At 47.5% G+C, this 18,540-nt stretch overlaps 1 protein-coding gene across 4 annotated transcripts in view; it reads left to right on the top strand.

Annotated features, from left to right (window-relative positions):
• Positions 1-18,540, top strand: part of VANGL2 (VANGL planar cell polarity protein 2) — a 43,470-nt gene that overhangs the window by 12,552 nt on the left and 12,378 nt on the right. For 3 of the 4 annotated variants that reach the window (XM_028709216.2, XM_028709218.2, XM_028709217.2), the window contains exons 2-3: positions 5,399-5,606; positions 17,652-17,927. In XM_028709216.2, coding sequence (XP_028565049.1) covers positions 17,857-17,927 — 71 coding nt within the window. In that variant the 5' untranslated portion in view covers positions 5,399-5,606; positions 17,652-17,856. Of the gene's footprint in view, positions 1-5,398; positions 5,607-15,886; positions 16,047-17,651; positions 17,928-18,540 lie in introns of those variants that run through there. The other variant, XM_028709219.2, reaches the window with a different exon arrangement.

Below are 18,540 nucleotides of genomic sequence, written 5' to 3'. Positions count from 1 at the left end.
TCCATGAGTTTGTCCACTCCTTTAAAAGAAAGAAACGATCAGACTTGTCGCCATATCACACGGTGTTGAATTCCATGAAAATTTATGCCCCAACTGTGCAGTGCATACAGTCGTACCTCAAAAGTTGAACGGAATCCATTCCCAAAGTCCTTTCAGCTTCCAAAATGTTCAGAAACTAAGGTGTGGCTTCCGATTGGCTGCAGGCACAGCAACACTCACTTCTGGGTTTGCGGCGTTCGGCAGCCAAGACGTTCGACTCCCAAGGTGTTCGACTTCCAAGGTACGACTGTACCATGGTTCCTTCTTTTGCACCTTGAGAGAAACCTCTTTCCACTGCTGAACTTAGGAAACTCCCCGATCCTTGGATGAACAGCCCACCTGTCTTGCCACTATCTACTCCCAGCAGTGTTCAAAATCCACCAGGCGCATTTTGCAACCAAGTGAAAGATACCCAGGTGCCAGGATAGTGCCAGATGACTCCATCATCTGGAGGTGTATGCCTTGGATCTTGCCTGTTTTCACACACTAGTAACACATCCTGTAGAACGAATTTCAGGAACCAAAAAGCTGGCCCCAAAGTGGCAACTAGGTACAGTGGTACCTCAGGTTAAGTACTTAATTCGTTCCGGAGGTCCGTTCTTAACCTGAAACTGTTCTTAACCTGAAGCACCACTTTAGCTAATGGGGCCTCCTGCTGCTGCCACCGCGCTGCTGGAGCACAATTTCTGTTCTCATCCTGAAGCAAAGTTCGTAACCTGAGGTACTATTTCTGGGTTAGCGGAGTCTGTAACCTGAAGCGTATGTAACCTGAGGTACCACTGTATTCCATTTTGGCGACTGTGTAACCCTGGTTTTAGGAGCCATTTGGTGCCTAGCTTTGATATGAGTTTCTAACACTGATCAACCGCTCACCTGTATTCACCATTATCTATTCCTAGCTAGCCAGGTCTTGAGCAGGAAGAAATCTTTCCCATCACTGGAGATGCTTGGGATTGAACCTGAGGCCTTCTGTGGTTAGAGCAGGCACTCTGCCACAGAGCCAAATCCTTTTGTTGGAGGACCTGCTCTCTCTTTATGGCCTTCGCAAGGCTGAATTGGTCTTGCTCAATGTGAGAAGTTGCTCAGTAGTAGTAATCCTGTCCCGCTGGGGCCCACCCTCTCTCTCCCTTCTTCTGCAAAATGGGGGTTTTCAAGTGGGTTTCCTGCACTAAACCCCAAACATTTAATCAATTGCCCACATGCTGGCTCAGCTTCGGCCCTGTGGGGTTCCGAATGCAGAGGAAAGACCCCCGCAGGGGCAGCTCCTGTGTCAATATGTCCTGCTGATGTGGTCACATTCAGGCGAGAGCCCCTGGAGCGCAGAATATCTGAAATTGTTCCCAAGAGTTGCCCTGTGTGTGCATATGCAGGAAGGGTTTGGTTCATCTGTCGTATTAATGTGGGTTTCCTAACCCGCCCACTCCCAGGAATTCTCACCCAGGAAGCTCCTCTTTGCCTTAGCTGGATCTGCACTGATTCTCGCCTTCCTGGAAGATTTGGAAGTGGGCAGAAAGGGAAGCTGTTCTGATCTGCTTCACTTCGTAAGCTGGGGAAGAGCCCACCCGCTTCTCTCACCCCCACCCCCAGATCTACGATAATTATGCCTCTTTGGGTAACTGTTGCACCAATAACTGTCAGCTCTTTAAATCGACGAATTAGTAGAACGGTGACGAGGCGGCTGCTAATTGCAACCAAGAAAACCCCCAAGTTAGTTAGTCTACCATTATAAAACCATGTAATTAAATTCCAAACTATTGCTTGCAATCAATTATTTACAGCCAGCCGTGTTCTGCAGACGCAAACAGACGGCAACCAAGGGCGAGGGACCAGATGCTTCGCCTGAGCTTCCTGGTTCTGGAGCACCAGAGAAGAGCCCCAAAACAGTGGCAAATTACTGCTTTAAATTGAAGCAAAGAGACAAGCTCAGTGACTCTTAAAAATAAATAAATGAATGATTCTTAGTTTTTGAAATGCAGTTGTGGTGCCGCTACCCAGAGCACCGGAAGATGCTTTGTATTCGGTTCGGTATCTCATCCATTCAGCGGAAGACTATCCGTTTCAATTGGGAGGGTCTTGGGCAGAAGGAAGTCTCCTCTGTCAACTGGCAACCTGATCCTTTAATTAGATTTAATTAGAGATGCTGGGGCTTGAACCTGGGACCTTTTGCATGCAAATCATGTATGTGCTGTGCTGCTGAGCAACAGTCTTCTTAAATGGACAGACTCCTACAGGACCAGAGAGTACCTCACCAGCCACTTTTTGTTTTTAGATGGCACTTGGGGTGCCAATTTGAGCACTGGCAGGGAAGGGGCTGCGGCTCAGTGGCATCTCCCGATAAAGCTGGGAATGCCCCCTGCCTGAAACCCTGGAGAACCACTGCTGGTCAGTTTAGTCAATGGTCAGACTTGGTATTTCTGGAATTCCTGTGTTCCTTAATGTCATTACCATGTTGGATCAGGTAAATGGTTTTGGTCATGGCTAGTCTGGCCCCTCTGGGATGAAGCTCCCAAGCAGGACATGGAAGATGATGGACCTTACCTGAGTGTTTGTCCTCAGCATTAGACCTTCAGATGTACAAGGAGGTTCCATTTTAGTGAGCTTGGGACATAGTGGTTGGATCTCTTAAGCCAAGTGGCCGCCAGCTTATTGTAACGGCATAGCTGTGCAACCCCAGCAGGACATTTGCTGCCTGCCAGATGTGTGTTGCAGCCTGCCAAGTGACAGTCTTAGCAATCCCTGTGCGCAATCCCGAGTATCCGGTTCATAGAGGTGTCTGGCCTTCTGAATGTGGATGTTCCACTTGACTATCATAGCAATTAGCTGGTCAGTTCAACTCCAAGGCTTGATGTGGTAGCCTTGATGTGGTAGCACTCTGCAATATTCAGCTATAGGGCAGCTATCATCGAATGCAAGGCAGTCAATTGACAGTAATTAGCAGGTCAATTGTCCATCGTCCCAGCTCTATAGACCCTTGGGCTATCTCGCCTTTCAAGTTTACTAGCTCTGCAAGAAGAATCAAATGTGAATTTGTTAATAGTTGAGTTGTGAAACTGAGTAACAAGGTACAGTGGAATGTGCTGGTTGCCGGACTGCTGTGATAGAATCATAGAATTGGAAGGGATCCTGAGGGACATCTAGTCCAACCCTGTGCAATGCAGGAATCTCAGCTAAAACATCCTGTCCACTAGCTACTTCATTCAAGGCACCTGCCCAACCACCCGAATAAGAAACCAGCCCCTCTCTGGCCCAAACCATCAACTCTTACTTTAGAAACCAATTTGGATGGACTCATTCCTATTTGGCAGCAGAAGGAAGCTGAGTCAAATGGGGATGACCTCTTAAGTGAGCCTTCGCCAACCTGGGGCCCTCCATGTGTTTGGACCACACCTTCACAGTGTTTCTTAAACTTGGGTCCCCAGCTGTTGATGGACTACAACTCCCATCATTCCTGACCACTGGTTGTGATAGCTAGGGATGATGGGAGTTGTAGTCCAGAAACAGCTGGAGACCCAAGTTTGAGAAACACTGTGCTTAACCCACAATAACTTGCAAGTTTACCTGTAAGATTACCTTACCCCATATATGCCTGTTTAACTGTTTTGATTTGCAGAATGCCATGTTACAAGTGATACACAATATCCATTCTGTGTTTGGAAGAAATTGAACTTTGGAACTCCCTGCCTATTGATGTCAGGCAGGCAGCTTCACGGTTACTCTTTTCGATCCCTGTTAAAAAAAAATTGTTGAGGCAAACCTACCCAGATATGTAGAACTCTGGCGGGTGTTTTAATCTGTGTTTTAAGCTTACCAATTTTAATTACTCTCTGAATGTTTTAAGTACAGTGGTACCTTGGTTTACAAACTGTTTATAATCCGTTCCAGAAGTCCGTTCTTAAACCAAAGCATTCTTAAACCAAGGTGTGCTTTCCCATAGCAGCGGGGGACTCAAATTACAAATGGAACACACTCAACAGGAAGCAGAACATATTCTGCTTCCAAGGCAAAGTTCACAAACCGAAACACCTACTTCCAGGCTTGCAGCGTTCTTAATCTGAGTTGTTCATAAACTAAGCTATTCTTAAACCAAGGTACCACTGTAGTTGTTTTCAGCTGTTGTTTACTGATAATTTCATTGTGTTGTTCTTTTTGTAAACCACTCTGCGGTTTCTTTTGCATTCATGTGTTTCATAAATTTTATGAAACGAGAAACAAAAACATCTCATTAGCCCACAGAATCACAATGAGACATATCGTCCACAGGGCTCCAGGCCCCTCCTTTTCAGCTGAGGCGGTGGGTGGGCGGGGCCTGTGGACACCCCCTGTCTTTCATATCCCAGTGACTTGGAAGGGCCAAAGGGCCAAAACACTTGATTCCCTGCTTTTTGGAACAGTCAGGACACGCCTTGTCTTGCAGATAAGTCCAGAGACATTGCTAGGCTATAAAGTGTCTGGAGCCAGCAACTTCCAAGGCTGGTTCTTTGTTGTTGTGCATTGATGGCCTGGAGGGGTAGAGAAGGAAGGGAGGAAGAGAAATGACTCCTCCAAGTTCACAACTATTTCTTTGGCTGGTTCCCTGGAGGGAAACCTTTATGTGCTATATTTGACTACGGCTGCCTTGCAATGAAGCCCTTGTTGCGTGTCCACTGGATAGGCAAGTTCCTCTGGAGTGTACCTAGGGTTTGCAGCCTTAGTTTCTGTGCTGTGGCATGGATGGGTTCATACCAGTGTTTCTCAAACTCTGGTCCGCAGCTGTTGTTGGACTACAACTCCCATCATCCCTAGCCAGCAGGACCCAGTGGTCAGGGATGATGGGAGTTGTAGTCCAACAACAGCTGCAGACCAGAAGTTTGAGAAACACTGGGTTATATTCTGCTCCTCCAGGCCAGGAGTGAGACTGAGCCACCCTTGTAAAGTATTAGACAAAAATGATGCTGCTTAACCTGGTGACAAAAAACAGAATGCAGAGCCTTCCACAAAAGGGGTGCCACTGCAGAAAAGGCCCGTTCTTTTGTTGCCATCCTCCAGACCTCTCATGGAGGAGGCACACAAAGAAGGGTGTCAGATGATGAATGCAGAGTTCAGGGTTGGTTGTTATGGGGAGAGGCGGTCCTTGAGGTACCCTGAAGTCCTGGGGTAAACATGGTGCAGATTGAGAGTGCAGCACAATACACGAAAGGGGGCTTGTTTGTCTCCCATCTTGTGTTCCGTTCCTCATGTCTAGTGTACTTACAATGGTTGTTTACGGCCAGTGGCTTGAACAGCAGTAAGATGATCACTGAATGACCCTCCTTATCCCAGGCGCAGTGGAGGTTGTTTTCTTGCTTGCTGATCTCCCATTTCGGGTTTGCTCTTTCCACAGCTCGCTTCCGGAATCCCTGCATCGCGGCCGTTGTAGATGTTGAAAGCTGGGGCTCTCCCCACGGAGTGGGACGGGGCGGGGGGTCTGACCCCAGCTGCTGAGTGTTTTGAAGGCTCCATGATGCCCAGCCACTTGCGGGACTAAGTGGATGGTGGGGGAAGGCACTGGACCGCCAACCGTGACTGCGCCTTGGTGTGCCACCAAGTTGGTGAGTATCGCTTAATTGCTTAATGCAAGACGGGGGTTGGGGGGGGGGTTGCGCATTTGGAGTGCAGACCTCATGGTCTCTGCCCTGTCCTGAATTTGTTTTTTAAGTGCATTTCTGTCTGAGAGAAGTGTCTACCTGCTGAAATCTTGGAGGTGGGGGGTTGAAGACTCACAGGCCTGGGAGCTAAATGTAGCCCTCCAGGCATCTCTTTCTGGCCCTCTGATCTCTCCCCCAGGACACACCTCTCATCCTGGGCGTTTCTGGTTGGTCTGAATGTGCTCTAAAATGCCGATAGATAATGCTCTTGCTTGCCTGCATGGAGGATGAAGAGACATTTGAGTGTGTTTAGAAACTAGCCTATTATACAAAGATGAAATCTGCATTAGTTGCTCTGCACCACATACACCTCTGGCCTGCCCTCCACCGGCATTTTGCTCTTGGAAGGCTGTGTAGAAGGGACTCTGGATAGCTCAGGCGGTAGAGCATGTGACTCTTAATCTCAGGGTTGTGGGTTCAAGGCCCACGTTGGGCAAAAGATTCATTCATTGCAGGGATGACTCTCGTGGTCCCTTCCATTTCTACAATTCTGTGATTCTGTGGCCCTTGGGCTGAAAAGATTATTTGCTCATCTTGGGAGGGTCTAGAAATCCTTATGGTAGGAAGATTTTTTTATTAGCAATTATTATTTATTGTTCATAGTAGTTTTGATTAAAACCCAAACCTAGAAGGATTAAAAGGAATAGTAAGGGCAGAGAAGTGTGTGTGTGATGTGCATTTTGTCTTGGCTACTGTTTTTGGATTTTTATTTTTTTAAGTCAATAGTGAGTTCATGAACCAGGAAGAGAGTTTGGTGTTCAGCTTGCTGTGGTTTGTCCTCCTAGTCAGGATGAACCTCGTGGCAGTCAAGATCAAATAAATCTTGATTACACGTCTCTGCCCAGAATGAGGCGATGAGCTCATGAGCCTAAGATTGCAAGTTGTGTTCATCCTTTATCTGCTCCTTGGCTGTAGCCCTCTTCAAGCAATCTTTCGGTTCTATGGACAAGAGGGGTGGTGCTGGGCTCCCTAAGCTTCACACCTTTGCATGTTGAACAGGAAAGTGTGAAGGGGAATACAGGTGGTACCTTGGTAGTTGAACGGCTTAGTTGTCGAACAAATTGTCTCCCGAACGTCACAAACCTGGAAGTGAGTGTTACGGTTTGCGAACGTTTTTTGGAAGCCAAATGTCCAGCGCGGCTTCCGAAACTTCTGATTGAGTGCAGGAAGCTCCTGCAGCCAATCGGAAGCCGCGCCTTGGTTTTCGAATCGTTTTGGGAGTTGAATGGACTCCCGGAACGGATTAAATTCAAGAACCAATGTACACCTGTATTTTCATATTCTGCCGAATGTGCTTCAAATCCTTCACTGGTTTTTCCTTGCGGGGAGACTCCTGGAGCTGCAGGAGACTCCTAGCTTCAGAGACAGTCGCTCTCCATGAGTTGAGAGGGTGATGGGCTGTGAGGGCATGAGAAAAGACGAACCTGGTGCCTGCCTCAGACCAAAGGCCTGTCTAGTCCTCTGGGTAGGACAGCTCAAGCAGGGCATAAGGACAAGAAGACTCTCCCCACTTGAGATTCCCAGCAACTGGTATTCAGAGGGTACCACCTCTGATACTGGAGTAATGTACAGCCATCATTAGTAAATATGTACCCTCCAGACATGGTGACAGTGACCCTCCCTCCCTTGTTTACTTAACACCCAGTGGCTTGTGTGAAACTTCCAATCTGTAACATGGTTTAAAAAAAGAAACAAAAACTTTCCACTGTTCAAAATCAGTGGATACCTGATGGAGGTTGTTTATTTGACTTATTTTGCTTTTGTTTGCTAACATGCATTTTACTAATTTCATGTTTCATGTAAAGATTTGCAAAGTTTTTTCATTCACCCAAAGTACCTGAGATCAAATGTTTGCATGGGTTAGAGGAAAATCATAAATTTCATTTAGGCTAAAATCCTATAAATAAATAAAATAAATAATTGTCCAGTAGCACCTTAGAGACCAACTAAGTTTGTTCTGGGTATAAGTTTCCGTGTGCATGCACACTTCTTCAGATACACACGAAAACTTAAACCCAGAACAAACTTAGTTGGTCTCTAAGGTGCTACTGGACTATTTTTTTTTCTTTATTTCGACTGCGTCAGACCAACACGGCTACCTACCTGAATCTACAATCCTATAAACACTGAAGGTTACTCCCACTGAGCGTAATGGAGCTTACTTCTGAGTTGACATGTGCAGGACTGCACAGCAGGTTTTCAAATGTTACAAACATATTGAAACCCTGACTTCAAAATTATTTTTATTGCATTCCTTGTATATATTTTAAAGTGTGACCGTTAAATAGTGTATATGTTTCCTTTCATAGTTTTTAAAGTAAAAATGTCACTCAAAACTATTTAACATATTTATTTTAGCAGTTCATAAGAGCTATCCACATAAAATATATGTACTTTCCATGGAAATTTAGCTGGAAAAACAGTTGGTTACAAATGTGATTTTAGACTTGACTAGGTTTCTCAGTTGCACTTGTTTTATGCCACTAATTCATATTTTTTAAAAACCGATGTATTTCTTAAAAGTGGGTTTTCTGCCCTAATTTTCTGCACAAGTCATGGGCATTTTTTTCTCTTTGGATGATGCTCTGCAGAAAAGGTTCCTCCCCTCCCACTCCCCACTGCTGCTTCCGGTTGCTGAAGCATGTTTGTTTTCTGACTTCAAGGCAGAGGTATGCCAATTCATGGCTTGAAAGGTTTACTTAAAATAATCTCCTGTCCTTGGCTAAATAAAACTGGTTCTCCTCCATTTGACGGGAGACGCTGGGAATTGGAACTGGCAACTTTCTGCGTTGCAGAGCATGTGTAATTAAGTCCCCGGGCCTTGCAGGAGCTTTACACCCAAATCAGCAGCTCATGCAAAACCACAGTGTGGGCTTCTCTGAGGGCAGGTAATATCTACTCTGATGCATCTGGTGAAAGTTAAGCATTGTAGGGTGAAGAACTGTGCTTCTGGATGAGTCACTGTTCCGGGCGCACATCTCCTGAGGGCAAGTAATCCTGCCACATTGCTACAGAGGATTATTAGGTTGCTTCCAGTAGCGCATTGTTGAGGTCTGGTAGTATGACCCATTAATTCCTCACCCCACCTGGAGGCTGGCTGGAAGGAAATTGGGCCAGAGAATGACCCGTGGAGAGAGGCAGCCTCCTCCAAGTCTGCATAATCCTCCTTCAGGACAGACTGCACCATGCGGTCACACCCTATGCAGCTGAAGCTGCCTTGCTCCCCAGTGTCAGGAGGGGGCTGGACCAGAACAACAGCTCATTCAGAGCTGCAGTGGGAAACCTCCTCCCATGTCTAGGAAACTAGGAAGCTGCCTTGAATAAGACATTAATAATAATAATTATTATTATTATTATTATTATTATTATTAATATCCCGCCCTCCCCAGCTGAAGCCGGGCTCAGAGTGGCTAACAACAGTAAAAGTAACACAGCAGTCTAAAATCAATTCAGAATCAAATTAATGGTTTAGTATTGCTTATGCTGACTGGTGGTGGCATGCCAGGGCTTCACCAAGTGATATTTTCCCAGTGACCTTCTGTACGCAGAGCGGTTACCGTGCCACTGAGCTGCATCCCAAAGTCCAGGGCCTCACAGGAATCATATTAATGTAGTCTAATTTTCCACCGCATATCCTTTGGGACTGATTCCTAATCAGAGCCCTCCCCAGTCGCAGCTGGGTGCTGAGAACAAGAGAAGGGCGTCTTTGGTTTTTTATTTTTGGCTTTTCCACTGCCATGCCGTCCTCTTTTCCATAAATCTCCCCCAGAGACACCGCATAACACTGTGAATAAAATTGAGAAAATGCAATGCCCGACCCCTGGTTCTTTCCAAAGAGGCCCCTCGTCCTTTGGCCTGTTCTAAATTTTTCATCCTCCTCCTCCCCGCATCTTCTGCTGCATTGTTTCTTAAGAAAACCCTCTGCCTCCCTCCAAACAAACCTTGGAAGGGGGGTGGGGAGAAGGCGGGGAGGCAAGGGAACACTCCCCCCCCCCAGTTCCTCCCCCCCTTCTGCTTTAGTCCGCTTTGGATGCTGGCCTGCAAGCTCTCAGGCCTTGTTGCCATCGCCTAGGCAACCAGGGTGTGCATGTTTGCAGGGCGAGCTTTTGTTTCCTCTTGTGATAAATGTGCAAGAAAATCTCCTGGCATCTTGCACAAAAGGCCACTCTCTCCCCGCCGCCGCCCGTTCTTCGTCCTCTTTCTTTCCCCTCTCCCCATATTCCCCGTTTCGTCTCTTTGAGGCGAAAGAGTTTGGACAAGAGCAGAAATTCCATCTCTTCTCCTCACTAAGCACACACCCCACTTTCTTCAGTGACATGAGTCCTATTCCCTGCCTGTGCTTTGGAGGCTGCTCTGTGAAGGGGGAGGTCTGCTTATTGCACATAGGCCCTCCCCACAATTGGGAACCCCACAGCAACAGTGCGGGATAAGGCCTGCCCATGTGCCCCCACCTCCATGAAGTCAGGCCACAACCCCACCATACCATTGTTTACTGAGAGTTGTGATGAGACGCTGCACCCCCCTAATTCTTCTTCTGGAGCAACAATTCACAGAGTGGTTTATCAATTCCCTCCTCACAGGGAACCTTGCGAATTGTAGCTCTGTGAGGGGAACAGGGGTCTCCTAACAACTCTCAGCACCCTTATCAAATAATGGCTCCCCTCCCAGAATTCTTTGGGAGAAGCCATGACTTGATAGTCGTACCATAGTTCTTTAAATGCATACCCTCCAACATTTCTCTGATGAAAATAGGTTCATATTATTTAATAATAATAATAATATGCATGCATACATACATACATACATACCCACCCATCTGGCTGGGTTGTCCTAGCACTCTGGGCAACTTCCAACATATAAAAAATATAATAAAACTATGTAGAGTTGTCTTCGGATGTCTTCTAAAGGTTGTATACAGTGGTACCTCGGGTTAAGTACTTAATTCGTTCCGGAGGTCTGTTCTTAACCTGAAACTATTCTTAACCTGAAGCACTACTTTAGCTAATGGGGCCTCCAGCTGCCGCCGTGCCGCCAGAGCACGATTTCTGTTCTCATCCTGAAGCAAAGTTCTTAACCCGAGGTTCTATTTCTGGGTTAGCGGAGTCTGTAACCTGAAGTGCCTGTAACCCGAGGTTCCACTGGATAGTTACTTATCTCCTTGGCTCTGGGTTGCATAGCTCCCTACTCTGCAACATTACTCCGATGAAAATAGGGATGTCCTAAGGAAAAGCAGGACATTCTGGGATCAAATCAGAAACTGGGATGGCTTCTGTAAATCCAGGACTGTCCCTGGAAAATACATGTAAATGCGTGGTGTCTCTGGCCCATGCTGTGCTCTGCCTGCTTTTACCCCTCACACTGGGAGCACCCATGACTCTGTGATCAATTACATCCATGTCTCTGTGTGCTGAAGACCCCATGTTCAACCCCTGCCATTTCCAGCTAACAGGATATCGGGGAGCAGAACTGGCTTAGTCTTTGGTGAAGCTCAGCCGGCTCCGGTCAGAGAAGACGCTCTGCATGGTTGCCAGTTAGCCTGACCTGGTTGGGAAAAGACCCTTCTCATGTAGACAGTCTTGTTTGCAGTTTAAGCTGGCCTTAGACCAAGCCAGGTGATTTGCCCACTTAGTAGCTTCCTGAGGTATCAGGCAGAAAAATGTCAGATTCCATTTAGCTGAGGAGGACCTGGGATAGAGTCTGGGAGCTTCTGCATGCTGAGAGCAGGCCGTTATTCTCAACCAGGGTAGGAGACAACCCCTGGGGACTCTCCAGATGTTGTGGGACCACAACTCCCATTGGCCAGGCTGCCTGTGGCCGATGGGAGTCGGAGTCCCACAACATCTGGTGGTTCCTCATCCCTGCTCTGAACTGGCCTGTCCCTTTGCTGCCTTTAAGCCCAAAGCAGAAGCGCCGCGGTCTTATTTCTTAGCCATACGGTTGATTGCACATTGAGGACATTTTGCCTCCTTTCATTCTCCTCTTAGCTTTCCCTTTCTTTCCACACACACTCTCCCCCCCACCCCCGTTTCCCATAAAACTATTGCCAAGGAAGCCTTGTAATCTGGGGAGGGGGGGGGCAACTCTTCCAGCTGAAGCCTCTTGCAGTCCTGCTGTTCCAGAGGGGGGGCCTCTGGCGCTTTGTGTTTGGGCTCTGTTTTGCTGAGGCGGCTCAGCATGGTCTGTTATTGCTGCTGCTGTTGTGTTTTGGCCTGGTCAGACTCGGGGATGGAGGAGGAGGTCCATTTTGCGGAGGGGGAAGCTGAAGACCGTGAGGAGGAAGAGATCAATAAAAAAGGGCTGGTGGTAGTCAGGAGGACTCAGCTGAGGGAATGCACGATCAGCACAGTGTTGGTTGAGCAATGGAAATTGGCTTGAGCTGTTCTGTTAGTTGCATGACTTTGCATGCAGTTAAAACAATTATTTTTGAAACAGGCAGGCAGGGAGGAGTATCCTGCTTCTGGGTGATTCGCACACGTGGCAGCACAGGACCTCTGTGAATGGGGAAGGCCTCTTCTAAGGAAAAGCCTGTTGTCTGCAGTTTTTAAAAACCAGTATTTTTAATACAAGTCATTTTTAAAAATAGTCATTTATCTTGTAAAATTTATGTACCCCTCTTGATTGCAAGAAACAACCTCCAAAGTGGTTTTAAAAAAGAATAAAATATCAATGAAATCAGTTAAAAAGCAGCAGTTTAAAACATTCGGATAATGATTAAAATCAAAGGTAAAATTATAAAGGGCTGCCCAAATAATTGGGGACGCTGTTTTTGTTGATTTTTTAAAAAGCTTCTGAATCAGTGTTTGGGTTTTTTGGGTTCGCTGAGCTCTGGGCAAGCCAGGGGAAGAAGGGACTGTACCTTGGACGTAGAACTTCTGCTTTGCATGCAGAAATTCCAGGTGACATTTTCAGGGAGGCCGGGGAAAGACTCCAGGCTGAAACCCTGGACAGCTGCTGCAGTCAGTGCAGAACAGCACTGAGCTAGATGGATTAATAAATCACTTTGAGGTTTTTTCCCCTACAATCAAGTGGCATATAAATTTTATGAAAGGGATAAAAAAAGGCAGACTTTGTAAAAGGTAACTTCTGACATCCCTAGAGGAACATAGTCTTTGCCAACTGGTGCCTTCCAGATGTTTTGGACAACCAGATCCATCACAGAAACATAGAAGTGAAGAGTTGGAAGGGGACCCTCAAGGGTCATCTAATCCAGTCTCAACTAGATCAGTCTGATAGGTGTTGTAGTCCCAAGCGACAAGGGCTGATGGGGAGTTGTGATCAAGAACATCTGGAGGGCCCCAGGCTGGGGATGGCTGCTGTAGTGTGTCTTGCATTGAGTGGCTTGCCCAAGCCTCCACCGGGAATTAGTGGCAGGGCTCTCCTCAACCCCTTGTCTCTGGCTTTCTCATTTTGCACTGGTGTGCTGCCTTTATTATCTTAACTAGCTGCAGGTGCTGCTGACTTGGCGTGGATCCATTCCGTAGCCGCCATCTTTAATTGGTCCATGGCCTTCCCCCTTGCCTTTGTGTGCTGGGGTGTGTTGCATGTAAAAGGGGCGTTTTTGGATCAAAACCCGGATTGGGCTGTTGACTTGCCCCACTGCAGGTAGATCCAGTTCTCTACCTGCCACAGGCAAAGCCCTTTTTTGCACTCCTCCGACAGAAATCTTAATAGGCTTTTGCTCTAACCCTCTGGCATTGCGCAGAGCACGTAATTCTCCCTTATCTTCCTTTTGAACTGGGGGACTCCTTGGCAGTGGTTTTGGGCGTGAGCTTGCAAGGTGTGCTGGGGTGGTCGACCTGTGATTCAGATTCTCGGAGAATCAGGAGAGAAGTGGCTGAATCCATCTTCCTTTGGGGCCTGGCCTGCGGGGAGGGAGGGTGGTGGGACACGCCTTGTTCGTTCCTGCAGTTGCTCCCCCCTTCCCTTCTCTCCCCCTCTACCATGCACACGTCTGCGCTTTTGAGTCTGGAATGGTGCAGGTAAGTCATACCTGGAGGCCCTGAGAGGAGAGAAGTGGAAGGCCTGGTAATTAAACAGCAGCTGGGCACCATCAAAGCATCGCTGGTGGAGCTGCTCCCCACCCCTGCTTTAGGGACCCGCACCCTGCACTGAGGCATGTGACCCATTTGAGGAACAACACTGAAAGCCCATGTAGGTTTCCTGCTTGTTTTGGCAGCCAGGTCCACATCTGCTCTCCTTACTCCCAAGTCTGGTAGCAGAATTAGAAACTCAAGATATATAAGCTAATTGCCAAATGGCACCTTAAATCTAAGTTACGGTCTCCACAACGGATTGTCTAGTCACCTTTTTTAAATGATGAAACAACAACAAATTTCATTTCTATACCGCTTTATATTTTAAAGGGGGGGGGAATCTCAAAGCGTTTTACAACCCATTAAAACATCAAATAAAACAATACAGAAACAAATAGATCTGCACAGATTAGCTGCCTAGTGGGGCGAAGGAGAAATCCTCACCTTTGGCTACAGGAATGCAGCTTTTTGCATTTCCCTTTTTAAAAAACCTACCTCTGTACAGCTTGTTTTTGTAACGAGTCCCCCTTTTTGCCTTGATAAATTTGGTTTAACTAGGTTACAGGGTTGGTGACCAAAAATGGAGTAGCTTAGGTTGGCCAGCATCCTGTGACATCATTTGGGATATGTGTGAGGGGGTCTTTCCTAGATCAGCCACAGGTGGGGGGTGGGCTGTTTGGCTTGCGTGGAATGGAGGTGGCAGAGCCCTCCTGTTTGGCCTGCTTGCTTCCTTTTCCCAGGACTTTACTAGCTCAGGCTGGAATGACTCTCCCCCCCCCCCCCGCCCCCAAACGGCACATATTTGGACTGTGAAGAGCTGACAGAAGTACTTGTGATGGCCCCAGGGTGGTGAGATTGCCCACAAACTGGAATGAGGTAGAAGGAGAACAGGCTTCTCCCTCAAGACACTGGAGGGATGTGGTTAAGATAATAAACAGAGCACACAGGAAGGCTGCCTCGGATCCTCTTGTGTGTAATAAAGGCCAGAGTTCGTAATGACATGCTTGCATCTCGCCTCTGCCTTCCTTGGTCATAATGGGAGCCTGCATCTCCTCCAGGATGCAAGGGCCAGCCAGGTGTTTTCCAGGACACTCCTGAGGGAGGCTGCAGGTGGAGGCAGCAACCCCTATCTGTTGATTGTCCCCAGCGTGTGGTAGGCAGATGTTGACTGAGTGCTAATAATAATAATATAATTCCCTTCACCCTAAGGTTGCAGGGCAGGTGACAGCTATTAAAATGCAACATTAAAAACAGTTTAAGACAACTCACTACCACAGAAAAATAAATAAATAAATATGCACCTCAAGTGTCAAAAGCCACGGTAAAGAGATGCAACTTCAGCATTTGACAGAAACTGAATAACGAAGGTGCTGGATGCATCTCTGTGCAGAGGGAATTCTACAACTTAGGGGCTGACACAGAGAAGGCCCTCTCCCGAGCTGCCACCCCCCTGAGCTTCTGTAGACCCTAACCAGGAGGGCCCCCCCCCCCTCTGCTGATCTTAACACCCGAGGGGGTCCATAGGGAAGGGAGACCTGAATCTAAGGCTTTAAACACAAACATGAACACCCAGAAATCAACCAGTTCAGGTGTTTAAAAACAAGGGTTATATGAGAACTAAGCAGAGCCCCAGTTCTGGGCAGTTGAAGTTTCTGAGTCGTCTTCAAAGGCAGTGAAAGACTCATGCATTGGAGGGGGTTGGCAAGATAGTCCTCGCAGTTCCTTCCAGCTCCACAGTTCTATGATTGTTTTGTGGAGCCCATGGCCATCTCTTATATTTTCTCGTGAGCCCCAAAGCCCCCAGACTTTGAGGACCTCTCACCCTGTTGGCTGCAGTGGCTCTCTGAAGCCTGAGGCAGAGAAGATCAGAAAAGCTACCTTCTACCAGCTTGGACTGTTTGCTTCGCTGGCCCAGTATTGGCCACTCTGGCTGGCAGCAGGACTTCAGGCCGTGCGACGGGCCTTGCCCCATTCCTGTCACCCTGTGGACCTTTTATCTGGAGGTGCGACTCAGAGGTGCCGACTCTACTTCTGCTGTTCTGGCCCCTCCCCTGGGAGAGGGGAAGAACCTGATCTGGCAGGTTGGGATTTTTTTTGGAAGGCCCCTTTGCCGAGCCGGCTGGGATTCCTCCCAGAGCGCCAGACTTGCCCGGACAAGAGTGCCGAAGCCCTGCGGTGGGCGCTTTTGCCTTGGATGGCTGATTCCTTGCCTTGGCTCCAACCCTGGGCTTGCTCTGAGGCAAGCGATATCTGGAGCAGAACATTAATGCGAGCATAAGTCATGTGAAACGCTCGTCATTTTGCAACATTGGTAATAATCAAGTGGCGCTGTGCATTTGTGTGTGTGTGTGTTGACTTCTGGTTGCCTCGGCCTCCCTTCCCCAGGGCTGTTAGAAATAACTGAGCAAGCACAGTAAGGTCCTTTCTTGTTTGGGGTAAGATGTTCCCGCTTCCAGGAGAAGCTTCTTTGTAACCCAGACGGTCGGATATAGAGGCCCAGGCCCATTTTAATTCTCCTAATAACTGGGTCTGTCTAATCACGTGATGCTGGCGAGGGCTTTCGGTATCAAGGAAATCTTGTTCGTGAAACTGGGATCTGGCCTACACAGCTGAGTGTGTGTGTGTGTGTGTGTGTGTGTGGAGATGGGGAGAGAACTTTTTTGAGGGGGGGGGGGATGAGAGAAAAGCCTGAATGTATTGAGGAAAATTATGGGGTGTGTCACTCTTTTTTGAATTGGGATCTCTGTGTCCACAGTTCCTATTTCTGAGACAATGGCTTCTAAAGTAAGAGTTGATGGTTTGAGCTGGGGAGGGGCCGGTTTCTTACTGGGGCGGACGCCTTGAAAGAAGTCCAGTAGCTAGTGGACAGAATGATTTAGTTGAGATTTGTACATTGCAGGGGGTTAGGCTAGAATTGGTGGCAGGGAATGGCTGACCACTGTCATGGGGGGCTGTTGACCCCAATACAGTGGTGCCTTGGTTTAAGAACAGCTTAGTTTATGAACAGCTTGGATTAAGAATGCTGCAAACCCGGAAGTAGGTGTTTTGGTTTGTGAGCTTTGCCTTGGAAGCAGAACATGTTTCGCTTCCTGTTGAGTGTAAATTGAGTCCCCTGCTGCTATGGGAAAGCACGCCTTGGTTTAAGAACGCTTTGGTTTAAGAACGGACTTCTGGAACGGATTAAGTTCATAAACCAAGGTACCACTGTAAAGCAAAATTTCCTAATCCCCCTCCAATGCCTTACACAAAAAGTTAAAGTAGACACAGCACTGGGTGCAAATCTTTCTGTTCAGCAGCACCCTGATGGGAATGCACATTGTCCCCTTCCCCAATGTTCAGATCAATAATTTCAGGGGGAAGGAGGGAGAAGCAATGATAAACTCTCCTCAGCTGATCTACACAGATTAAATACGGGGCAGGGCTATGTGTGAATGTGAGTTTGTTGCACCTGCCGCTGGCATTTGAGCCCCAGAGGGCTGCCCCAAAAAGGTTAGTGGAGTGACTTCCTTCAGATTTGGAGATAAGCCTTTCCTCTCCCTGATCCTGGTGTTTTATCTCTTGGGGATGGGGGTGGAGGGGGAAGGAGGAAGGAAGCACCTGGATTTATAGTCAATTTAGGTGTGACACAGACCTCCTGGTATATCCAGCTTCTCCGTCCTCCTCTGCACAAACACATTTAAAAAAACAAAAACAAAACCCGCAGGTGGAATTCTAGCATATCAGGTAGAAGAGTTCTAGCTTGAAGTGCTGCTTTTCTACATGCGGGGTCCTCTTTTCTTTGTCTTTTCTTAGTAAATATGCATTAAGCATGCCAGTCTTTCAGCTACAGATCATACTATATGCTGTCTCCCGACTTGTCTCGAGGGCTGGGCGTGATGAGCATGGTTAAGCAGTTTCTGCCTCCCTCCTTCTGCAGGTGCCCCCTTTTTTTCTTCTAAGACGAGCCCAGCTAGCCGATCAAAATAGAGTCCCTCAAGGTGAAAGTTGACTTTCTGAAGGTGCCCCTCGGCCTGAAGAAGCCCACTCTGAAAGAGGCAGCGGCTGCCTTGGCGGCTGTCCCGGGGCCTGGGAGACCCAAGTCCATCAACGTGGACCGCTACAAGGCGCGGCGCTCTGACAACATGGACAACGAGTCTCAGTATTCCGGGTACTCCTACAAGTCCGGGCATTCCCGCAGCTCCCGGAAGCACAGGTGAGTCTGCCGGCTGGCTGCACCCTTGGGCCTCCCGCTTTGAGCCAGGGGGAGCCGTTGGTTTAAACCAGGGTTTCCTAAAATTGGGCCTCCAGTTGTTGTTGGACTACAACTCCCATCATCGCTAGCTAGCACGACCAGTGGTCAGGGATGATGGGAATTGTAGTCCAAAAACAGCTGGAGACCCAAGTTTGGGAAACCATGGTTTAAATTGTTGCCGTGAGCTCTCAGTGTGGGGCTGCCCTGGGAGACTGCATTAATGTACAAAGCCCTAAGCAACTTGGGTTCAGGGGGTTCTCTTGTCTCTGCCCACCTTGTGTCTAGGAAAAGGAACATGAAGTACTCTTGCACACAGCTCTGTTCTTCGTACACTCTGCCTTATTATTATTATTATTATTATTATTATTATTATTAAATTTAATATTAAAACAAGTCATAACAATAAACTCCAATCAAAATTAAAAGTTATAATATAAATTTGTCCATTGCTGCAGTGTTACAAAACGATGACAGTAAGCTTTAATTATACATTACCGTATCGAATCCACTGCGCACCTCAATTTTCAAAACCTTGAAACCAAAAGCACCATCAAATCTAATGCACACCCTAGTT

This window comes from Podarcis muralis, chromosome 16 (assembly GCF_964188315.1).
Source record: "Podarcis muralis chromosome 16, rPodMur119.hap1.1, whole genome shotgun sequence".
Classification (NCBI taxonomy): Eukaryota; Metazoa; Chordata; class Lepidosauria; order Squamata; family Lacertidae; genus Podarcis; species Podarcis muralis.
Note: the sequence above shows the minus strand (reverse complement) of the source record. Positions and strands in the feature narration are given on the sequence as shown.